Source organism: Syngnathus floridae, chromosome 10, assembly GCF_059516105.1.
Source record: "Syngnathus floridae isolate MCC-2025c chromosome 10, RoL_Sflo_1.0, whole genome shotgun sequence".
Taxonomy (NCBI): domain Eukaryota; kingdom Metazoa; phylum Chordata; class Actinopteri; order Syngnathiformes; family Syngnathidae; genus Syngnathus; species Syngnathus floridae.
The window spans coordinates 4,146,476-4,171,124 of NC_142422.1; the positions used below are offsets into that span (position 1 = coordinate 4,146,476).

Sequence of the window (24,649 nt, forward strand, 5' to 3'; positions counted from 1 at the left end):
ATTTTTAAAAGAATATATAGAAAATTAAAGGACACACTTTACGTTCTTGATACATAAATCTCTGACTCCTTTAATAAAAAATTATTAATAAATAACAATATTCATCCACTGATCATTTAATGATTCTCAAATATAGGAAACAAATAAATAAAAAAAACTTTATTTCTAGAAATCGTTCCAAGGAAGTCACAATGTCCCACCAGTGCTAAGCTATTTTTAAATCAGAATTCTGCTGACTAAATATTCTGTACCATTTAAGTCGTGAATGTGAAAGGCGATAGTTATAAAATAAAAAAAAGATAGCCTAAAATATTTACACAGAACATCACTTAAGTAACTTAAATGATTTAAAGTTATTGTGGAGTCTTTTGTTCACTTGGACCTATTCATCACTCTTCTAACAAATAACACATTTGGTCCTTGAAATGTCCTATAATGAAAACTTGTGCTATTTGATTTAAAACAACCACTTAAGAACATCCATGTAACAAATATCAGTATACGCCGTGAATGTCGGATGCGAACGAGAAACCACGTTGAGCATAAACGGGAGCCAGTTGGCGTGACAGCACCCGTGCAGGCCCGAGAGCAAAGTACTGCAATGTTTGCAGTACCTATCAAGCGGATGACAACGCAGCTCTCAGCCTACAGTGCTTAATGGACTTTTTATGGGCTCGTCTTGTGATCGCATGACCTGTGGCACTTCGGCCCCTCACTGGCTCTTTGGATCAGAAACATGCCGCGCGAAACGGCAGGAGAAAATGACTCATGGCTTACATCCTAAAAGTTTCTATAAAGTCAGACAAAAAAACAGTACTTGGTAATTAATAGGGATTATTTGCGTTGAGTGTTTTAAGATGACATTATGGTGTGACAAGGAAGCTCAAGACATGTCATCTTTATTTCTTTGCAAGATATGACACTTTGTTAAAGTCACGTTTGCCAATGGCCATTGAAAAGAGAGAGAAGAGTAACATAAAATGACTGCAAACAAGAAATACACCGTCTCATTCATGTAACTAAAATCCCCACCTAACACTTAAGTGCTACTACTCGGGGCAGCCTTTTGGAATCCTCCGCGAGTCGGACAGTATGGACTCCAACAGAGAAAGGAGTGTTGTATTGTTGAGTCTGACAACTTTCAAAAAGTCCTGATCGAGCCCCCCAAAAGCCCCCCCCCACCCCCGGACTCCAATATGGCAGCGGCCGTGTGCGCCCACGAAGGTAAGGCACGCACGGGACGGAGTGAAGGAGGTACGTGTTATTGTCCCTCCTCCTCACGCAAGAATTGGAACACAGAGGAGAAATCTTTGCTGGCATAACCGCGGGCGGACATCATTCGGTAGATTTGATGAGCTAAGGAGCCAAGTGGAACCGGGGTCTTTGTGCTGGTGGCTGTGTTCTGGGCCAGACCGAGATCCTGAAAAAGACAGAACTTTCTGATGAACATCAAGTGGGAGTTGTAGAAAAACCAACACAGTCGTCAGGTGAAAATTATTTTTCGGAATCTTCATAATGGATCTGAATTCTAATTACTCTTGGAGAAGTTATTGAGGCATGCAAATGAGGAATTCAAATAAATTTCAACTGGGAAGTGATCTTAGCTAATTTAAAAAAAAAAAAAAAAAATCACAGCTGTGTAACAGCCTAATACAGTGGACCCCCCCCCAAAAAAGTTGAATTTAAACATTTATGGGTGACATATTTTAACGGAAGCATCACTGTTGAATTTTCTTTCATGAGTCAAGGTTACCGTGACATGGCAGAAGTAAACAAACCTTTGCCATGAGCTGAGTACCAAAGCCTCCCTGGTAATTATTTGCAGAAGGAACTCCCTCCATCACTCCCGGCACAGGATTGTAGGTGTCACTGGACCAGCAACGGCCTGAACTCATATTTAGGATCTTCGCCAAGAGTTTTGGATCGAGACCAAGCCTGGAACGAATGAACATTCAATCACCGAGGTGTCCATTCATTTAATTTCAGATGTCATTCAGTTGCTTCTACCTGATTCCCAAATTCATCGTTTCGGCCGTTCCGATCATTCCGATAGCAAGGAGCATGTTGTTGCAGATTTTAGCAGCCTGCGTTTAGTAATTGAGAAAACGATTTTTGATAACAAACAAAAAGGTCACTCAAGGAATATCCCAAAAGTGTCCTTACCTGTCCAGTTCCAACCTGACCACAGTAGACCACATTGACCCCCATGCAGCTGAGCAACTCTTTGGCGGCAGTAAATTCTTCCTCGGCTCCTCCCACCATAAAAGTCAGCTTTCCCGAACTGGCGGCGCCCACACCTGACGATGGAAATCACGCCGCTGTCACGGTTTGTTGCCAGTTTCAAATTGTTCTGAGGGGTTAATGGATGGATAAAACGTTGCAGGGGCAAATCACATTGATGTGCTCATAAAATTGCCATGTGTGTTCATATTTGTCTCAGTTACTCACTGACAGATTTGGTCTCGGGGAGCGGTATAACCAGAGAACAGATAGAAAAGATGTGCTACATGTCAGAGACCGTCAGTATTTCTTTATACTAAAAATTTCCAAATCTCTACTAGATACTCGAAGTTGGAAGCAGCTATACTGATTAATTCAAGATGAACTTTTTTGCATTTTGTAAAGAAATTAGTACAGACAGAAAAAGCCACCAATCCATCAAAGAAAAAAAAAATGCAGTAAATCAAATGTGCTGGTTCATCGAGGTTAACACAAGCCACACGAGTACCAGGAAATGATGGAATCAGTCATCGAGTTTATAGGACTCATATGGAAGGCAGCCAACATTTTCCGTGGGGTCTCCTTGCTCATATGTGCAATTTGGCACCGTGGAATTTGGTTGTTGGCGGTGGAAGCAGACAAGATTCCCACTGGAAAGCCATCGAGCTGGTTTGATTGTTGGCAACTCTAGTAGAAGTAACTAAAGAAGTAATAACTAGTTTTGAAATCAGAGATGAGTAAAAACGGTTCCATTTTTTAAAAATATGATAAATATTAGTGAAGACAATTTGTAATTTTAGTATTGTCTTGGCGGGCCAAATATAATTACACAACTGGCCAGATTTTGGCCCACAGGCCAAAGTTTGACACCCCTGATATACTGTTTATAAAATTTACCTCCTGACACAGGTGCATCCATAAAAACAGCCCCCATCTTCTCAGCAGCCGCCGCCATGTCTTTGGACACAGCAGGATCAATTGTACTGGAGTCAATGAGCAAGGAGCCCTTCTTCACTTTCCTGTTATTAACAAAGCTCGTTAAATTAGAATCTGGAAACATGATGCAAATTATAAGGGAAGCTGAGAGCCATACTTGAGAATCCCATTGGCGCCAGTGTACACGTCAATAACATTTGGATTGGAGGGCAGCATGGTGATAATGCGGTCAGCCTTGTCCGCCACTTCGGCAGGATTATCAACAATCTGAAAAAAAACGTACAAAAGTCCGAGCAGTTGATGAGAACAAACAGGTGGCAGCAATTTAAGATGCATTTACAGCAAAAAAAAAGATTCATATAAATCTTTACTAGCCCACCTGGGCACCCAGCTCTTGAACTTCCTTGCAAGACTCTGGGAAGACATCTGTGGCAATGACTGGGTATCCGTTCTTCAGCAAATTCTTAGCCATTGGGTTTCCCATATTTCCAAGGCCAATAAAGCCCACCTGTGTCTTGGAGGCCATGGACCGCGTGGAAGCTATAATAGAAAGCTCAAATGCTTATTATCAGGGATGTAAACAAATATAAGCGATGCTGTCTTTAGATTTTGATAATCCATTTCAAGCTAAAAAAAAAAAAAATCTTGATAATAGGCTGGCCTGGGCACTACCACCACCCCTCCCAGATCCATCTCTATAATTAAACTTTACAACTCTTTAGAATTAAAATTGAAAAATGGAACCACATGTACACCTCTGGATGCACAATAGAAAGTCTTCATTATTTGACAAATTCCTGCTAACTTTAAGCTAAAATAATGTCATAATTTTAATTGTCTTTGCATATTTGCCACACTGTGTGCCTTAACACAGTCAACAAGCAAAAAAAAAAAATCAGAACGTTAGAAATAACTTCTGCTAATGATTAGCTTGGCTCGATTACTTTTTTACTACAGTGCAGAATCATACAGAAGTTTAAAAATATTTTCCGACCTAAATCATCGGGTCTTCAGATAAACTCAGCTGACATTGACAGTAAGTGGAGTTCTTACATAATATACATTAAATACAAACAAGAGTTAAGCAACAGCACATACCAGCCCTTTTGTTCCATAACTACTTACAAAGCCACCACGATGACATATTTTCTTCATTAACTTAGAGAAACTGTCATTAGTTGGCAAACGGCATGAACCCGAGACAAGCAAAAACTCCTCAAATATGGAAATAAGAACACAAGACCCCTGAACTAGCTTAACAGTGTGTCATAAGGTACTCAAACTTCTTCAAGTCTCTTGCAAAACTTTGCGGTTCTATGGAGACAAAGTGTTAAAACGCCAACAGGTAAGAGAAGCAGCTATATAACCTCAACTCGAAATCCTTACCAATCGCAACGTGAACATTCTTGCACCGCCTTCCGAAAAGGTACCGACTCCCTCTCAGTATGGCCGCCATGCTTGTCTCCTTTTCGCAGCTTGCTGACGTAGTATTACGCTTTTCAATGACGGCTTCCTCGGCCAATCAATTAACGTGCCATACCCCACACGCCCACAGGTTTCAGCCAATGGCCTGCGAGGGTGGGTCTGCGTGGATACGCTCTTGTGCGCGTGCGCGTCAAAATCGAATAAATATTTGATTTTTGATAACGTTATTGTTTCAAGATGTGTTTCATGTATTAGCAGTAAAAAATGAAAATACATATGTATGAAGAGTTTTACAAATTCTATCCATCGAACATTTAATAGACTTTCAAAATTTCAAAATTGTATTCATTATACGCTCCCAAGTGTTCCAAAACAATATCAATGTGACCAAATAAATTAAAAAAATTATATATTTTAGTTTGTTGATAATATTCTATTTATATTAAAAATAATTTTTGCACTAAATATATTCGTGCATACCAAACTATTGACCGGAAATGATGTAGTATTGTTGTTGTTCCAGGAAAAGCATACGGGGAAGCACTGAACTGCGTCAACAGTCATTTTTTATGATCCATAACGATTTTGGTCGTTATACAGCATGGCAACCGGGTATGTCTAACGTTTGTTGAATAACGCTTCACTCATCATGCGTTTTTCGTCAAAATTCACCGCGTTTGATTCGTGTTTTTCAACGTTTGAGACTCGGCGTTTGCTAACTGTTGACGTTAGCTAACTCTCCTCTCGTCGGTGTCGAAAGGCAATTGGAGTTTAACTCCGGATAATGTTATGGGGCTTGTCGAGAGACGTTTTGTTCTCCGTCATTTTACAATCGAGGCACAAACGTTTTTTTATGGGGTAAATATGCGGCTAACAAAAACCAGCTAATCGCTGAGTTGTCTCTTTAATCGCTCTAGGCCACGCCTGCCAGTATTAGCGATCGGTCTTTCTGGAATGTTGACTTTCGACATTTATTAATGTCTTGCACACAACAAGGTTCAAGCGATGTCTGAGGTGAAAAAAGTGTGTTGTATTTTCTCAATTTTATTGCAAATTGTTTAAATCTAATTATACCAGTAGTCAATATCAGATTTTCAAATCACTTTGTTTGAACACGTTTTTAACATCAAGAAATGTCTGTAGTCTTTATTTCAGGGACGTTCATAGGCTTCTATAAACACATTAAAGTGATTTTTTTTTAAAGTTTTTCGCTTGAATGTTGTATGGAAGCATTTTTGATGTTATCTGGCTACCTATGTATTCAAGTTATAGTGTTACCTATTTTAGATTTCTGTAAGTGTGAAAATATAAAACAATAATAGGTGTTTTAAAAAACTAAATGAATTATGTGCTCATGTGTTTTATCTGTGCCTTTAATGGGCGTGGCCGTCTGAGTGACGTCAGAAGCTGAGCAGCCCATTTCAAATGTTCTCACTTTATAATTGTGTGGTTGACTAAAGGTGTATTTTCAGATGTGGCTCTCATTATCCACAATCAAGGGCAGTACGATAACTTGATTGCAATTTATTTCCGTGTCACTCAAGCGACGGGAAATACAAAGTCAAAACATTCGACTTGAATTTTAAGATGTCTTAAAAACAGGCATGATGTCAATTTTCTGTGGAATTTTTTAGGGTTTGGCCTGTTAATTGCATTAATTAAATAAATTCATGAATTATAATTATTTGTTGCTTTTTATGTGTAATCTCTTACAGCCATTGTTGACTGATTGATGGTGCTTGGTGCGGACGGGCCTTCACTAAACAACAACATGGACACATCAAACTTTGCCCACGTCATCTTCCAGAATGTAGGCAAGAGCTACCTGCCTCATGCTGCACTGGAGTGTCACTATACCCTCACACAGTTCATCAAGCCGCACCCAAAGGACTGGGTTGGCATTTTCAAGGTGACTAACCGGGTTTGATATTTAAAAACAGCCTTGTGCAAATAAATATTCTTGTTCAGTGAATACATAGTTGCCAAATAATTTTTGATTAAGCTAAGAAGACTAAGTGAAGAAACTCCTCCTCAGCAAGTTGGAATGGTTTTAAAATTCAGACCGTCTTGTGTGGACAGATGATTCACTGCTATCAAGGTTCTTGCGTTAGCATGTTTGCAGACAACCTTGATGCAGTGTTAGATTAGATCTCAGTGCTTCCTCCCGAGCAAGAACATTTAAAAAAAAAATCTTCTGCACTACTGTTCTGTCAGTGTTTGTCCAAATAGTACAAGTTTAAAACAGGTTTATTTATATGATGCACTTTGAATCGTTCGTTTGAACTGTGATTATTAGTCTAACTTTTAAACTGTTCCATGAAAATAGTTCACTTCAAATTTGTTTGAGTTTTTAAACCAAAATGTTTGTGGGTTTTTTTGAAATCTAAAAAATGTGGTGCGGTAAAATTGAAAGCTGACAAAATTATAAATAGCAAATTACAGAAACAAGCTAGTAAACCACACAAAGACATTTTTTGTGTTGATTTACATCGCTGCAGTTAACATCTTTGTATTGCAGACTTTTCTCTGTAAGGTAATCTCAAACTGTAAATCACATTTAGAAAACTTCTATTCATTCCCTTGGGGCAGTACACGCCAAACTGTCTAAAGATTTACAACTTCGAGACATTTTTCGGTGCTTTAGTCACATCTGCAATCGCAGCCGTACAGCATGACTGGAGCCGCTTCGGGGCGTACAGAGGTGCAGGTTTGGGGCGGCTTGTCAGGAGGCAGAGGAGAAAGCAAACACTGCTTTGTAATTAACGCTTCTCACCCGCCATGTGATTCATGAACACTTCCTGCATCTGTTCCTTCTGACTAGCAGATGGGCGTCCTGCAACAACCTGTCGAGCTTTTACTGTACATCTGTCCATCTCTTTGGAACACTTCACATTCTATAGTGCAGTGGTCCTTTGTCCTCGCAAGTCACTAAATAACCAAAATATTAGAAAAGTGGTTTTAACTGGAATCCTGACACCGAATGTTTTGGTCTGTGTGTCTCTTTCCATACACAATTGTAGGCACGTCTGAAGCAAGTGAAAGAGTTGCTCTCAAGAGTTTTCAGCCAGTGCTACTAATGAGCGCACCGGTGGGGGGGCTGGCCTCCAGTAATGACATAAACTCACTATGTGCATGTTTTAATTGCTTCCTGTTCTTTACTGCTGGAGGCTGGAAGTGCACCGGTTAACAACTGGGGGTTTCGTTGCAAATGAAGGAGAAGAAGAGGGGGGGGGTATCTCTGGCTGGGATGAACACTCGCGCTGCTGCAGCTCGAGGCTTTTATAAATATCTTAACATATTCTGTCTTTGCTCGTGATGAACATGATGCAGCACTTTTTTTTTTTTTAGTTTGATTTGTTTTGAGGCTTTTGTGAGAAGGTGCACATTAAAAAGTCAGACCCCCCCATTAACTCTGATTTTGTTTGACAGTTTTATGGCAGAGGATCAAATAAGATATGTATTTTCTGCACTTTGACACTCCCACCCCCGTCATCAGTCGTCGGTTTACAACACATAAAACGGAATTTCATAGTTTTATTGGAGTTGTTGTTTGTTTCCAAGTCACGTTTGTATAAAAGCTTGTCGCTGGTTGTTATTATATTACACTGTTTTGAAGAGAATCCTTGAAATGTCTCGTAGGTCGGCTGGAGCACAGCGAGGGACTATTACACATTCTTGTGGTCCCCCCTCCCTGAGAACCATGTGGACGGAACTTCAGTCAACAGAACGGTGGTCTTTCAGGGTAAGATCATATATGGAATATATTTTAAAGTTTGAAGTTTTGACTCAATCTGTTTCTGGCATTTGTGTTTTATACAACAATAATTTTTCGGCTTTATTGTGTTTTCTGTCCAGGATACTATGTGCCCAACGACGACGGCGAATTCTACCAGTTTTGTTACGTGACTTACAAAGGGGAGATTCGCGGAGCCAGCACACCGTTCCTGTTTCGTGCCAGTAGCCCCTCTGAGGAAGAGCTGCTGACTGTGGAGGATGAATGCAACTCTGACATTTTGGTGGTCACCACCAAGGCGGGTTTTTTTGAGGTAAAGTCTGCAAAGCGCACAAATACCACACTGTCTAATTTTTCTTTAATAACAACATCAACCTCGACAAGCTTTTCAAAATCCCGGTGTAGAATTAGACTTGGCTTTGAAAAATTAGGACTGAAAAGCAGCTCGACAAGTTGAACAAGATCATTTTCTCTGTGCAGAAAAAGGTGGAGGAAGTCCAGCGAGTGAAAGATGAGCTGGTGAAAAAGGTGGCTCTGCTGCAGCAGGACATGGAGCAGCTGGAATTGGACAAGGAGAGCTTGCAGAAGGCTTGCGGACGGGAGGAGGAGAACTGCGCCCTGCTGAAAAGACAAAATCAAGTAAATTGGTGTTAGCAGGGAGAAAATATTTTGCTTTATGGAAGTGCAGGTAGCAAAGTACAGGTAGCAAGCACACTGTTTTGACTTTTTATTGGGCCCCAAATAGTCTCTTAGCGCCCCCTAGTGAAAGACATGCAGACCTATTCACACGTATGCCACGGATGGCATAAATCAAGTTTTGACAGATAATGTACATGTCTGTATTATCAACTCGTAATCCAACATTTTTACAACTCAACCATTAAGTCTTGAAAGTAACGCCAGTTTGAATTCATTTGGCTGTCTTCTGCTATAAATCTGCTCCTTTGAAAACGACTTTCACAAGAGAGCAGCGGCTTATTTTGTGGCTGTTAATTTTATGGCTGTAGTTTTATGTTTTTTTTTTTAAATGTGGTGTAAATATGATTGTAAAATGATGATCTTAAATAGTAAAACAAATCGTTTGCTGTTGCTTGTTGAATGAGGATGTTTATCTAGACATGCAATTTACCAACTTTGACCATTTTGTTTTTTGTACGAATTACTGACTTTGAATTTTAAGACTTTTTTTTTATATGGCAAAAGATTATTTGATTTATTGAACACACTACACAAAAGGTTGAATGTTTGGAAGAAAGGAAACAAAAATCATCAGATATTTTGAGATATATAAAAAAATTAATTGCATTATCGCATTTTAAGAGTCACTGCATTGATCGCTAATGTATTTCCTGCTTTCCAGGAACTGCAAAGTTCTTCCAAGGTCTTACAAGAAGAGAAAGAGGAAGTGAAGAGGCGGCTGGAAGAAGCCACGTCCAGAGTCTTGCAGCTGGAGGAAGATCTCATTGGAGTCACCCAGAGAGGCCTACAAAAGGAAACCGAGCTGGACTTGTAAATAAATAAAGTTCTACATGTTAAGCGTCAAAACATTATCGGACTCCGATATGCTAACTGTTCATTTATGTTGTTTTGTAGCCTGAAGGACAGAATGAAGAAACTCACAACAGAGAAGGAAACACTCGAGTCCCAACTCAACAACGAGAAAGATGAGAAGGAGCTCTACAAGGTAAATGCGCTTGTAGTTTTATGGCTTCTCTTCCATTCTTTCTGCCAGGGGGGAAAAACAAGGTCTCATTGGGTTAATGCTACTTTCAAGATGAAAAGCAGCATCGGAATGGCAAGCTCCCAGGATGTGGCAACTCGGCGCTCTCCTGTCACATAATCATTTTCTCAATTTGGTTGCCAGCGGTTTACTTGACAACTATGTTCAGTGACAGCTTTATGTCACATAAAAGTTACAATTGTATATATATTATAATATTAGATTGCCTCAAAAGGGAGGCCGGTTTTGAACTTTTTTTTTTTTAATTACTGTGATTATTTTGCTCAGTTTTTTTTTTTCCACTCCAAACATCCAAAGCGAGCTTGCCATATTGAGCCGTCTGCTTCTTTGTTGTGGTGGGCACTGCAAAGGAAATGGGATTGCCACAAACTACACAGTCACTACGGAAATGGTCCAAAAAAAAAAAATTCCACATCTTATTTAGCTTGCACGATAACTGTGTTGCAGCTGGGCACTACCCAATCGTTTTTTTCTCTCCGTTTGTCATGCTGAATTAGATAAGGATTGCAATATACACAAATTATTTGTAAAAATGGAAATGCTCTTTTTTATGCTTGCATCAGATTCACCTGAAAAACCGAGAGCTGGAGAACACTAAACTGAGCGCCGAGCTGCAGATGATGAAATCGGTGGACGTTAACAAAGACAACACCATTGCTCAGTTTAAAGAGGAGGTGGGACGCTTGCAGATGTGCCTTACTGAGAAAGAGAAACAGTACAAAGAGGTCTTGGCCCAAGTATCCCCCTTGGTAGGCGCCGTTAATCCATCGGTCATATTCAGCGTCGTGAAATTCACACCCCTCGTATCCTAAAACCATTTTATACGTCGACAGGGAGATTTAAAAGCCCTGAAGGAGCAGCTGCGTCAGAAAGAGGAGCAGCTCCAGGCCAACCAGCAGCAGTCCACCTTGCTGGCCGCCGAGTTGAGGGACACGTCTAGCAGCCGTGACAGAACCATGTCCGAACTCTACCACATGAAGTTGGAGGCCGATGCTCTGCGACAGGCCAAAGCCGAGGCGCAGGCTCAGTGTGGTCGTCTGGAGAGCCTTGTGGAGAAGATGAAAGAAGAAGCCAAGCAGGAGCCGGTGAGTCACAAAGTCTACTTGCCAATTTATTAGGCACTTGTTAAATGATCGTTGACGGTGATGAAAACAAATATGTCGTGTTCAGCAGGTCAAAGCGGATGACTCCCCCGCAGACCCGGCTCTGGTAGGAGAGCTACAGAGAGAGGTGGAGGACCTGAAGCTGCGTCTGCACATGGCCGCTGAGCACTACAAGGAGAAATACAAGGAATGCACTCGGCTGCAAAAACAAGTGATCAAACTGTCTGAGCAGCAAGGGGTAAGTCTCACTCTTTCTTTTTTTTTCCCAGAGAGTTTATTTTTGGTCATAGAAATGAGATTTTTTTTTTCTCGTGTGTAGGAGGTGAAGAGAAACTCAACACAAGATCTAACAACCGTACCTGCATCAGTGAGTCCAGACACATCTCTTCCAGGTTAGCATGTTACTTGCAAACAAGTGTTTGAATATTTTGTCAATTGCTCCTATTTATTTATTTTCTAACTGCTCTCTCTCTTGCTGATTAGCTTTCATGGTCCTCCCTGGGAGTCCTGGTTCTGCAGATCCCATGATGGAGGCCATCAACCAGGAGAAGTTTAAAGGCATCAGCAGAGAGGCGTACGACATGCATTCCAAATACAGGAAATACAAGCAGTTGTTGATGGTAAAAAAAAAAAAAGATTGTAAATGCTCCCTGTGCAACAACAGCAATTGTTTTGAGCTCTCACTGATCTGTCAGGAGGAAAAGGAGCGTAGCGGCATGATGCATGATGAGCTAGCCAAGATGGCAGTGAAAGTGAAGGAGCACCAGAAGATCAGTGAGAAGCTCAAGCTGCAGCTTGCGTCAGAGGAAGACCGTTGCATGGTGGGTGCATCCTCCAAACCGGACCTTCGCTATTGTCGGTTAATTAGCATTCCGTGTTTGTCTCAGGTTAGATGCACTCTAGTCGCTGCTATTTTTATTTTTAAAGAAATAATTCTCAAAAAACTGATGAATTGAGTGATTTGTCTCGGAAGAATGCAAAAGAGTAGCTAATTACTGATTAAATCGAAATAAATGTGAGTGGAAATATAAATATCAAAACAGAAAAAACAACAGGTGGTAGAAAGTCACTTCTGGAAGTTTCCGCAACAGTGGCAAATCAGAGCAGACGTTTGAATGCCAACAAAAACATGAACAGACCTCGCGGAAGTGGCCTCAGCCATCCCGACCGACATCGTGTCCTCTGTACGGCTAATCTAAGCTCAAAGGAGATCAACATTTGATTACACGCGCTCCCTTGAGCACAATCCTTGTGACGTTGTTTACGAGAAAGCCCGTCTGCTAGACAACACTTTAACGGCTGTTTATGTCCACCGCTGGAGACAAGAGAAGCTTGGCTCCGAAAGGCTCCTCTCCAGTTGCCGTCCTAATGCTTCGCTTGGCTCGGTCGCTCGGAACGGCAGGCGGATATTTGCCCTCGTGTCTGTGAGGAACTCAAACATGTTGTTTGGCTCCCAGCGGCACAGCACATAAATCAGCGCTCGCCGGAGCCGAATCTTTTTGGAACTCAGTGCATGAGAGGCGAAGGACAAAAAAAAAAAAAGTGCTCATTCCTTCGTTGTTTATCCTTTGTTTACTCCAGAGCCAGGTAGCCGAGAAGGGCCGGGAGCTGAACGAACTCAAGGAGAAACTGGAGGTGCTTTTGTAAACGCTTTCCTTTTCTCTTTTATAGACTCCTTCCACCCTTAAAAAGCCCTCCCGAAAAAAACAGCAGCCATTTTCCCTCTCAATCTGCTCTTGAGCGTGAAATGTCTCTTCATTGTAAAAGTGAAGTGAATGTGTTCTCATTTTCCCTACCATTAGTTTGGAGCACAGTGAAACCCTTAAATGCCCTGAAATAATGTTGGGTGGCGCTTTAGAAGACCTGAATGACCCAATTAGAGGTTTGGACTGTAAATTCAATTGGCGTCTGCAACTAACATCAATAACACAAAATGGTCTCTGTACTTTTTTTTTTTTTTTTTGGTAAATGCTAGTGAAACCTCATTTGTGTGCGCACCCACCTGAGGAGGAACTTAAAACATGAGTGTCCCCCAAATGTTACGTAATTTGAAATAAGATTTTTAATTTAGCTGTTCTCTCCTATAATTGATTAAAATGCATTTCTTGTTTTAATTGCACTCATTAAGCTTGATTTAATTACTCTGCCACCTTGTTGTCATGGCAATGAAATCCTTACCGACATTGGACAGATGTGGTTTATTTTTTATAGACGAAATAGACTCATTTCAGGGAGGCCTCAAATCGAGGGTGGAAAGTGTGCTGAGCTATTCTGCTCAAAGCACATTACACAATGTAGTCTTGTATTTTATTTTTGAGTCGATCTTATTAGACTGTGGAATAATTGGTACATCTTGCTAATGATTACATGTCATATTTATTCCAACCCTGTCTTTTGTCTCTCCAGGAGCTTCAAAAGAGTTGCAAGAAGCCAGAGCAGGGGCCCAGCGGGAAAGCCGGCGTGGAGAATATTCAGTCCAGCGTGCCTTTATTCCTGCAGTACCCGGTGCCATACGGCCAGGATTCCCCCAACCCTCTGTTGGTCTCTCAGAGTCCCAGCAAGCTGCAATTTGGAAACCCATACTCATCAAACTCCGACTCAAAAGGTCGGTTTGTGCCGTCTTCAGAAAGCAGAACCTCGAAGGTCATATGATTTGGAAATCCCAAATCCCTCCTCACTCACAGTAGCTTTATCTGGCAGATGACGACGATGACGAGCTGTCGGATGAGCAGCTGCTTTTCCTCCCCCCCGTGGGTCCGCCCTCCTGGGACAGCAACGTGGTGTGCATCCAACCCACCCGCCACCAGGCCCGACCCGACGGCCGCGAGGAGCCCGAGGGGGTGCCAAGCAACACCAACAACAATGACGTAACAGCCTCTCTATTTTTTTTGGCTAATTTTGCAAGATAGCTTTTTCTTTGACAACAAGGTGACCAGTGCGTTTTACCTCTCAGGTTAATATCAACAACAGGCCCGCCGCTACAGAAGCCCCCAACCCGTTTGTGAACGACGGACAAACTCCTTTTTGCTTTGATCCCAGGTAACACACCTTCTCATAAACCCCGAGCCAGTTTTCCACGGGCGTCCTTTCCAAGCGCCGCACATTGCAACATGTGCAACGTGTTTGTTCTGCCACACCGACTTTCCACGCTCCCCACCGCTTTGCGTGCGGCGGCGGCAGCCCACCCACGTCGCATCAAACACGCGCTTTACAACCTTCTTTCCCGGCTCAGTCCATGTCATCACCAGACTAACCAGGGGGAAAGTACTTGATCTGAAGTACAGGGTGTGAGTACTTTTGCAACCTCTTCTGCTCACAACTTCTCTCCTCTGTGTGCATAGCATGGACATGAAGCGATGCCCGCTGTGTGAGGTCATCTTCCCGCCCAACTACGACCAGTCCAAATTCGAGGAGCACGTAGAGAGCCACTGGAAGATCTGCCCCATGTGCAGCGAGCAGTTCCCGCTGGACTGCGACCAGAAGGTTTTTGAGAATCACGTGCTCACTCACTTCGACGGGCACATGCTCTTGGATTAGTCGCCGACACTCACGTTTGGTGCATGACGACAGTGGCGTGAATCCCCCCCCCCCCCGTACCGCTTTCTTTCATAGACAGGCGCTTGTCAGTAAAAAAAAAAATACTGATTTTAGCTTCCTTATGGCTTTTTTTGGGTTGACATTTTTAATTCACATTTCTAATTTACAGTTAATCCTGAAAACCAAATGTTTAACCTTACACTGTTGAAGCTAAGATGGAGGAGGGGTACCAATAGCTGGGGGCTTTGCAACCACACATAATCATAAAATCATATGTAATATCTGAAATATATATATATATATATATATATACATATATATATATATATATTTCATGACTGTGCACAGACATTATACAGAATTTCGTCAGATTTATTTTATTTAGAATAAGTACATCTATATTGTGACAGCCTTGATACTGTGTGTAACACTCTGGGTTTTCTTTTCTATCTGCTTTAAATATTTAGTTGAGTCATTGCATGTGGGTGAGTTTGTTTTATTGCGATTATTTTTCTCTCCATATACTTGTTTTATCTGTCAATGGAACGAATAAAGATCATATGAAACGTCAGAACAACTTTTATTCCAAATACGAAGCATTTTTATCGAGGAAATACGGTACATTGACAATATTCTATTTTTTTTGTATTTACCTCATAACACAGATACGTATGAAAATATAATTTAATGCACTTTTAATACATTCACTGTACACTGTTGTCGAGATTTCTGGCAGTGACACAATTTGCCAACTGCAGTTCCATGCCTAAACATGTTTATACAGTGGAAATTTACATTTAATCTCAAACTATGCTGGAGCAATATGAAAATGAGTACAAAATCAAGTCAAGGCCCCCTTTAAAGCAGGGGTGGGGAACCGAGGTATCATGGATCGTATACAACCTCCTTAAAAGCCACCCTGGTGATTTTACCAATTTTTTTTGTCCTGAAAATGTAGTTTGGCCCATGAAGGACTGTATACGACCAGATAAGAGGTTTCCCACCCCAGCTGTCTAACATGGCTTCACTGTTGTTACGGAATGATTCACAATTCAAGGCAAGGACGAATGTCACAAGACGGAAAACACTTTTTGCAAATGGCTGCCACATATACTGTATATATTTACAAGGAACGTGAGATTGGCAAAAATGCTCATTTGTTGGCAACTTGTTCCGGAAAAATCAAAGTGCTTTAAAAACTGCATAGGGAAAAGTGAAGCTAAATAATAGCTTTGAGAGCTTAAACACTGATTTAAAACACGTGTTGCTGAAATGCTTGCAAATATCACCTGAGTTCACCCTTGGGTGTCGTGTTGGCGATGTAAAAAAGAAAAAAAAAAAGATTAAAATAAAAAATGTCGGCTAGTATATACACACTGGCCATGACTTCCCCCTTCCCCAAAAAGTATTACAGTTACTAGTTGTAAAGTAGAAGTCAGGCCACTCTGCAGCATTGCAAAAATAAAGTGAAAATGTTTAAAAAATATATTTAAAAAAAAATAATATCCAGAGAATAAATGCAGAAAATTGTGTACAAATCAAGTCCAACCATTTATACAATGCACCCAAGGACAATCTAAGTATTGATGAATGCCTTGTAAAACCTGAGCAGTTTTAGAAAGGCAGCCCTTGATAGTGCAGGTGTACCTAATATTGTGGCCGGTGTGTTTTTCGAAGTCCCAGTTTGGCACAGTTAAAAAACAAAACCCAATTTGTGGTGTTAGAGGTCCAAAGTTAAAAAAAAAAAAAAAAAAAGCTTCAATGTGCAAATTACAGAAAGGTGACCTACTTTTAAGCTTGAACATTCATAATAAAATAAAATTTTAAAGCATGCAAAATATTTAAAAAAAAAACCATCTAGTGTTTTGAGCAAAATAAAAGCTGAGATTGAAGAAATCTGCTGGTGCCGGTGGATTCCGTCCACTTGGGGCGCTATTGCTGCATCTTGCGATGGAGGATGTCGACGGACACAGGCGGGTGGAAGTTGATGGTGTGGTGTCGGAGACCCTGAGATGTTTTGTAGCTCTTTCCGCAGCGGCACTTGAAGGGCTTGCGCACTCGGATCTGTGTTCGATGGCCGTTCTTGGCGTGATACTTGATCCCGTTGACGTTCTGCGAGGCGGAAAAGTTAGTCACATTTAAAAATATTCTTGTATAATTAGGACTTTATTCATGTAACATTTCAAATAAATTCTTGAAAATTGTCAGAGAATTTTTGAGGGCCTCCATCTAACCTTGTATCTCTTTTTACAGCCCGGGATGGGGCAGGCGAAGGGTTTCTCATCGCCGCCGTTCATGCACATGGAGCTGAGGATGGATTGGGAGCTGATGGCGCTCTCGGTGGTCCACGACTCGTCGCTGTCGGATTCCTCGAAGTCCACATCCTCATCGTCGCACTCGCTGCCTGTGTGTGCGTGAGAAGATGAAGAGATTACGGTGAGTGAATCCGGCGTTAATTAAATGTGTGGAGGATGGTTACCTGTTGGCGTGCTGCTACGAAAAGACGAGGAGGGGGTGATGGGCGGGGTGACGGGAGGGGTGAGGTTGCCGCTGGGGTGGCGAGGCGGGACGGCGACGCTGTTGCGACATAGGCTTCCCGTTAGAGACAACGACAATTTGGGCTGCATCTTCTTCTTCAGCGCTTCGTGCTCTCGCCTCGCTGCTTCGGTCATGAACCTGCGGGAAAAAGAAGAGTTTTAATTTGGACATTGTGAAGTCAATTCTAAAATTTGTTTCTAATTTATTAGACATATTTGAAGATACAGAATTTATTCATTTTTTACCAGTTTAGGTTTCCTAAATTATTTCAGGGGGTGTGGCTAAAACTTAAGTCCAATTGGCCATTATACACGAATAAGAAGTTTCAGGTTCAAGTCATATTTTCACGGAGGACTGTTTAGGAGGTGACACACAATATGTGTGATGTATTATGGTGTTGAAAAATTAATCGGGCTGAGCGGTGAGCTTGGGTACGAGGCAGAAAAAAAAAATCCTAGCTAAAGTCCTATAAAAAGGCAAACAGAGTTTATAGACAGTTGGTTTAAATGCATCATAAAAATGAAAATGTTCAAGCAAATAAGTGGAATTAACAAATCACGTGATAACCACATAAACATGCTTTTGCGCAAGCTAGGAGGCGTCGGCAGACGTTTGCGCGACTCCGTCACCATATCAAAGCTGATTCGGTGTTGTAAAAACAAAGCGGCTACCGAGTCCTCATTCAACTCCTCTAAACGGTCCCGCAGATGACGTCTGAAATGGTTGTTGGGTCCTCAAAGGAGCTTTCATAGGGCTCAGCGCTAACACGCAGTGACGTACATCCAGCATCTGTGGAAATACTGAAGTGGTCGGCCGATCTTTTTAGCTTGTAGCATTTGTTTACCTGTTGATGTAACTGAGGGCGACATAGGTGGGCTGCTGCTGTTCCTGCTTCTCTAGAAGGCGGGGGTCCGTGTCTGATGAAGACAAAAAAGTTTGAGTAGAATAATACATGGATGAATATTAATGTTCATGTCTGACATTTGTATTTTTCGAGGGAGGGAAAGTCAATTTAGGAAAAAAAAAATCCAAGTCTGACCTGGCACGTTCAATCGTATTTCAGGGGAGGCAGTGCCCCCGTGGCCCCCCTTCTAGCTCCACCCGTGCAGGGAAGAGAAGTTTAATGTGTGTATGTTTAAAACATATGGAAGATGCTTTAATTATTTTTATTTTGGTAAAAGACAGGGTTCCTAGCTTAATTTTTAGTACTATACTTTGTAAAAAAGCTGCTTAGCGCACTCAGGCAAACACAGCACATTGCTCATTCATGAGCACTCAACACACACTGAGCTAGGAGCCAGACATCCATCTTGTTTAGCGGTGCTAAATGTACAACAATAGCCAATCTCCACACCCTGAGGTGAAGCAGGCCCGACTTCAAACGTTCCTCACGGCGGCGTCCATGTGGGAGAAGAGAGATGGCCCATAAAATGTAGCTGGCTGTGGAGCTCCGCCTCCTTGTCTGCTTGCCTCTGACTGAGCTGTGAAAGACTGCTACCCCCATGTGGCTGCTTTCCATCCATCAGCTCGTTTACTCACGGCAGCTTACGCCGCAGGCTGTTTGGACCGTGACTTTGTGCGTGATGCCAAACGCAGTAACTGGATTCATTTTCAGACCAAAAAAGAAATAAGTAGATATTTCAATAATTATATTCTATTACATAGTCTAATTTTGTGTGAGCAGTGACTGAAATCGGAAGCCTTCGCGACAATTCGATACTTTAAATTAATACTGGTATCGGCCTGATACAATACTTAGTATCGGTACTCGTTCCATCCCTAATTTCGATTAACCTGTTCACCATTTTGGATTTTATTTTGTTTATAAATAAAACGAGGAACAATATTAGAATTTTTTTTGCGCAATTTTAAAGGAAAAATACTATTTTGCAAAAATACTTGTTATACTTCTTCCCACTCTTCAGGCATTTCTTTTTTGGTTATATCTTGCTTGCTACTCTTTTAGTTTATATATATACGTATATATTTTTGTCTTTTCATTTTTGTACAGTAATCTAATTTTTTTTCACGTTTGAAATAAACGAATAAACGAATACTACGTACTTAAATTGATATATAGACTTAGGTCCATATCGCACAGGACTTCCAGTGAGTAAATTCAAAATTTGTGATACAGCTCTTGTATTGGATCTCATTATGGTCTGCAGGTGTACCAAAATGAAAGGTCCAGTGTCCATGCCAGCGTTGTTTTCCATATAATTATCCATTCCAAAGACAGAGTAATCGCCCAAAGTCTGGCTTCTCGGCTGACATCACATACCAGTTTTATGACAGCCCGGCAGGTAGAGTTCTGAGAAAAACTCGACGTCTGCCACTCTCAAGGACACTCCATAAGCATGTGCTTCATTAGCGTTGGATGCGGTGAGCGGGACAGCCACACTTCTCCGCCCTCCGTGGAAAGATGCTGACAAACGGCAAATGCCAGAGGCGGCTCACAAAGTCATGTTGTGAGCCTTGCATGTTGGCATGTGGGAAGCCCAGCAGAAGTTCACTAATGAGCCTCCGTGAGTGCAATGGCAGCTCGCTCAAACGGCAGCGCATCAATCTGTTCCCACACGCTGTAAATCACACACACCTCACGCGGGGGACGACGGAGATGGATGGTCTCCGGGGGGCAATTCCCTGCAGTCTCTGCTATTCTGTTGGGGCCCACCAGCAGTCAGGCTGGGAGCACGGGGGACCAGGAGGAAGGCGCCTCGAGTAGAGATGGGAACCCTTTTAAATAAACTACACTGGTGGTCCACCTTGGTGGGCAAAAATTAGCAGGTGGAAAAATGTCAGCATATCTCATTAAGTTGAGTGATGCAACTAGCATGGATCTACTCAGGAGGAAAAATTAAATGCCCATACTCATTTTTTGTTGTAACACTCATTAGAGCCCCGATGGCAGCGCCCAACAGGAACCCAAATACCGGTCAACAAACTTTCCTAAGGCAACGCAGGAAGTGACGCCTGCTGCCGGCTAACAACGCCCTCTATGACCCCCCCCCCCAACGCCGTCTCACACTCACGCCTCTCATTTCCACCATCGTCTGGCTCTCCCCATCCACCCTCAAGGCCAGATGCAGCGTGGGGTCGGGCTGAGCCTTACGGTGACATGTTTACGGCGGCTGTGATCAGCGGGGGACACACGCGGGAGTGCTGGCACAGTCGATTCATTATGATGTGGCCTCAAGAAGGAAATGAAACGGAGTTGCTGAGTCCCATGTGTAAGCTGTCGCACGGCTTACTCAACACAGAAGCAATCTGTCAGAAAAAAGATTTTTTTAGTATGAGGGTTAAGACAGACACACGTCTGTCATTGTTAGCCCCATTTACATTATTCAAAATTACTTTTATTATTTATGCACAGTTCTATTCAAAAAATTTTTTTTTTCAAAATAAAGTTGAGTGGAGAAATAAAATTTAAAAATATATATAAGTAAAATCCACATTATGCTTTGATTATGGTCTTCAGTGCTGCTGTTTTGGTTAGCAACAGCATTTTTTTTTTTTTTTTTAAATAATCCAAATACAAATTTGTACTGCCTTTTTCTGGATTAGTCACCGTTATTGATAACTGATTTGTCATCAATATGAGCTATGTTTTGACAGACACTGGGGAGGACAGCCTCTCGTCCAACAGTCACTACTAAGGAACATGAGCAGTGGTGTCAGGGGACGAGGAAATCTAATTAGGCCAACCAGGTGCACAGATCAGGGAACTAGTTAGTGCTTTTTCGAATTTATTACTTCCGCACAGATTTGAGGTGTGTGGAGGAGGAGGGGGGGCAGCGAACAAAATCTTTCTAAATGAGCCTCCAGTGAGGATTGGCAACAAGCAGACTGATTGTTAAGCTCGCTTTGGACACTGCAGGCCGTCATGACGCCAGGCCCCGGCACTGCACACACATACACACATACAAACACAGACACACACAGGTCTTATAACACTCACTGTGTGCTTGGTGTCAACTACGGGCTGGTTTCTTAGCAACAAAGCAAACATTTCCGTGTGGTTTTCCCTGCGACACATAAGCAGCACCAGACCACTATGGACATCTTTCAAGCTTAATTTAGGCTCCATGGAAAAATCTTTGCTGTTCTTCTGGTCCTTGTTAGTATCTGCTGGGTGAGTATGTTCACAAAGTTGGAATCCATTAGTGACATATGATGTCCCCTTTTTTTTGCAGATGTTACAGTTTTCCACTCTCCCCATATTGTAACTGTACAATTGATTTTGTCATGTGAAGGAGCCATGAAATATATTTTCAAATTTGCAAGGAGAAAAAAAATCTGTGGAAGGAAGAATGTTTTAATATTTCCAAAATAATGTTAGATACCAGGTACCTTATGCCAAGGTATAGGTCAGATAATAGTATATGTCGCCCTCTTGTGGCCATTTTAGGAAGAGACACTAAAGGCAAATTTGCAATTTGAAGGAAACGGCTATATAGCTCTGTTTAAAATTGTTACTTTATTAAAACAAAGACTTTTTCTGAGATTTGAACACAACTATAAAATAAGAATTGAATTGAATTTCATGGTGGTGACATTTTCTTTCCAGTGAGTTCACAATACTCTTTTTGTAGACTCCCACGCTGACTCTACATGGACAAAAGTATTGGAATAGCCAGCAATGCCACCACCTACAGGGCTTGAACACAATGTGGTCCTTTTTTTTTTTTTTTTTTTGCACCAAGCACAGCTGGATAGCGCCATCTATTGTCTGCCAGCCTCACCAGGCAGCCTGTTGCTCTGGAAGGGGGAATGTTGTTGCTTATTTTCCAGGCGCCTAATTATAAAGGAGAATGTGCTTCATGCAGCAGGCCACCAGATGAAGAGGAAGAGCGGCCAAATCAGGCACTCTGTCTATAATTATGCTTCACAGGCACTTGGCACAGTTTGTAAGATTTCGCACTTCTTCGAGTGGGCACACAATGAGGGTGGGGTGAGTGATTAAGGGGTGCACAAAGTTTTTCCATACCGAGTACACTAATTGCCTCATTATTTCCAAATAAGTCATTTCGGGGGATATGCAACTCACGCCTTCGACACACAATAAGCGGGGAGAGGATATTAAAGCCATTCAAGCAACAAACAAGAACAACAGAGGCAGCTGGTCCTTGTCAGCTTCAATAATGAGACTGAAATATTAGATTGAAGGAACAGATGCAGGAAACGACCATGTTAAAAAGAGAGAAAGGGAATTTAATCTTTACTGAGGTCCTAGGACTTGCTATTTTTTTTATCAGACTTGCGTAGAAAGCAACAAGTTTGCCAGGTTTGATATTTGCCTGATATTGAAAAACTACACACAGGGTGCAAACATGCAAACTCCTGCCAGAATAGAGATTCGAAGCCAGAACTTCAAAAATGTATGGCCATTATATCAATATGCTTCAACATAATAGACATTATATAAATAAAATTGAATGGAATTAAACATATTTTAATCTGTTTATTTCATTCTTGATGCATAGGTGGGGAGGCATTTAAAAAAAATCTCTGAATGCGTCATCTTTAAAAAAAAACAACTCAAATGATCTGTAAAAGCATTTCCGTATCTCACGCAAAAAAAAAAAAACTTGATTGAAATAAAGTTTTAAAGTTGCTTGACGTTGACGTCATCCGGTAGTTTGGCGCGCGGGACCTCACGTCGCAATAAATGTGGCACGAGCGAGAAGATAAACGCCAACAACTTCCTGACGGAGCAGCAATAAAAAAAAAAAAAAAAAAAAGTCGTCGACATGTCGCCACAAGTTCTCAGGCGGACAAACTACGTTTATAACGCGGTGTGATGGACCGGAAGTACAGTAATACCAGACGAAGAGCGACTCCCACCACACCTAGCAACAAGGTTGTCAAGGAGCAGGAAGCCACCGGCTAGCGCCTTAGCCTAGCCGCTAATGCTAACCGCGTTACAGGGCCGTCGCGCTCTTACCGATGTGGGTATCCTCGATATGCAAGATGAGCTCGGCCAGGGAGTCGAAGTGGAGTCCGCAGCTGCCAAACCTGCAAGCGTTGGAGAAGAAAGAAGCAGCGGCGATGCCTGTCATGGTCGCTGCTGCATCGGAACCGAGCTCGGCAGCTGGCTGACGGGCGCAGCGCAGCGGTGAGAACAGCTGGAGCTGCAGGCACAGGGGCGGTGTTCAGCGCGCCGGCTGGGACTTTTTCGAAGCCGCGTCAATTGACGCAGACCGGTCATTTTGCCGGTAAAAAAGGCTGCCTGGCTTCATAACAAAAGCAGAAACCGGAAATTGTAAGTATTGTCAACATATTTTTACTTCTTTCTGTCTTTTCAAATTCGTATTGTTGCTACTTGCTAGTGTCTTAATTTTGTCTTTGAAAATGAATTCACTCATTAATTCATCATTAAATGATATAAAAAATATACATTTAATCAATTTATTATTATATATAGAACTGTAACTTTTTAATCGTGACCTGGTTTATACTGCAATTTTATTTTTAAAATTAAATACACACTCGATCAGTCTTTTTAACCCGAGTAAAATGAAAAAGCACTTGGTAGTGTAATACATTACTATTGCCACAAGAGGGCAGTGTTTGTTAAGTTTAATACATGCTGACGGTTCTGAAGTTCTTCCCGTCCCTAAGTGGCCGTCACTGTGATTTTAGCATCATATATTTGTTGATGTTATGATGAGGTAATCATTGTTTTTCATTTTTGATCATAGACGTGGATGACCTAATGAAGTTATTACTATTTGTTAACTATCAAAATTTACTGAATTGTTTATTTAAACAAGGGGGGGAGCCATATTTTATAGCTGTTGGCATCAAGAAATAATTTGCTCTGTTATATTTTGACATGGGCTTCAATTAGTGGTGGTGATCACTCAGTGTGATATATTGTCCAACGATAACAATAGTCTGCATACCATTTGTCGCAATCAAAATATTGCAGCTCTTGATAAATCGCGTACAGTATATCACAATAATTCTTTGGACACGAATAGGACAAAAACTGATCTGTAAACTGATTAAAATGTGACTTATATCACCTCACAATCCTATATTGTACATCCTTTACCTTTTCTGTGTGGTCCCACACTCCTTCATTAGACAGAACACAAACAGGAGCCCGATTCAGATGTCACCAGAGCCATGGGCCTATGCTAAGCACACAGACCATTATCTTCCACCCTAAATCCACAGAAGCATCAGACAGGCAGCTTCATTCTCCAGCCACCTAATGTAAATGTTACAAGCTGGAGTGTTTGAGAGCTGGAATGTCACTGGGGTTATCTATGGGAGCCTCCCAGTCCATACATTTTGTTGAATTAGTTTCAGCAGTCAGGCTCAACTGTTAATCCGCCTGTGGACGTTTTACAAGCTTTTTTTTTTTTTTCCTCCTAGGGATGCAAATATGACACAAACAAGTCTTTGTTA

The 24,649-nt window shown here is 41.6% G+C and overlaps 4 protein-coding genes across 9 annotated transcripts in view; 2 read left to right on the forward strand and 2 right to left on the reverse strand.

Annotated features, from left to right (window-relative positions):
* Positions 1-883: 883 nt before the first annotated feature.
* Positions 884-4,711, reverse strand: hibadhb (3-hydroxyisobutyrate dehydrogenase b). The gene is made up of 8 exons (XM_088388359.1): positions 4,543-4,711; positions 3,536-3,696; positions 3,314-3,423; positions 3,118-3,239; positions 2,164-2,297; positions 2,008-2,084; positions 1,779-1,935; positions 884-1,420 (listed from the first exon to the last, which is right to left on the reverse strand). Exons 1-8 carry the CDS (start codon positions 4,610-4,612, stop codon positions 1,262-1,264), a joined length of 990 nt encoding a protein of 329 aa, XP_088244485.1. The 5' UTR covers positions 4,613-4,711; the 3' UTR covers positions 884-1,261.
* A 349-nt stretch (positions 4,712-5,060) lies between these two features.
* On the forward strand, positions 5,061-15,272 carry tax1bp1b (Tax1 (human T-cell leukemia virus type I) binding protein 1b). Of its 6 annotated transcripts, none has more exons than XM_088388331.1 (18): positions 5,061-5,193; positions 6,297-6,490; positions 8,221-8,323; positions 8,437-8,627; positions 8,795-8,953; positions 9,675-9,823; positions 9,908-9,998; positions 10,619-10,804; positions 10,889-11,140; positions 11,226-11,396; positions 11,478-11,550; positions 11,642-11,778; positions 11,854-11,979; positions 12,740-12,793; positions 13,565-13,763; positions 13,859-14,025; positions 14,112-14,197; positions 14,500-15,272. In XM_088388331.1, the coding sequence occupies exons 2-18, from the start codon at positions 6,314-6,316 to the stop codon at positions 14,693-14,695; spliced, it is 2,517 nt and encodes an 838-aa protein (XP_088244457.1). In that variant the 5' UTR covers positions 5,061-5,193; positions 6,297-6,313; the 3' UTR covers positions 14,696-15,272. The 6 variants fall into 6 exon arrangements, with proteins under 6 accessions (XP_088244457.1, XP_088244460.1, XP_088244461.1 ...); XM_088388334.1 differs by having other exon boundaries at positions 11,229-11,396; XM_088388332.1 differs by lacking the exon at positions 5,061-5,193 and adding an exon at positions 5,386-5,604.
* jazf1b (JAZF zinc finger 1b) lies at positions 15,259-23,427 on the reverse strand. Its single transcript, XM_088388371.1, has 5 exons — positions 23,178-23,427; positions 18,078-18,150; positions 17,175-17,371; positions 16,930-17,099; positions 15,259-16,807 (listed from the first exon to the last, which is right to left on the reverse strand). The coding sequence occupies exons 1-5, from the start codon at positions 23,290-23,292 to the stop codon at positions 16,628-16,630; spliced, it is 735 nt and encodes a 244-aa protein (XP_088244497.1). The 5' UTR covers positions 23,293-23,427; the 3' UTR covers positions 15,259-16,627.
* creb5b (cAMP responsive element binding protein 5b) overlaps positions 22,939-24,649 on the forward strand; it is a 37,618-nt gene continuing 35,907 nt past the window's right edge. The window contains exon 1 of the mRNA XM_088388344.1: positions 22,939-23,495. The gene's annotated coding sequence lies outside the window, so the exon portion shown is untranslated. The remainder of the gene's footprint in view (positions 23,496-24,649) is intronic.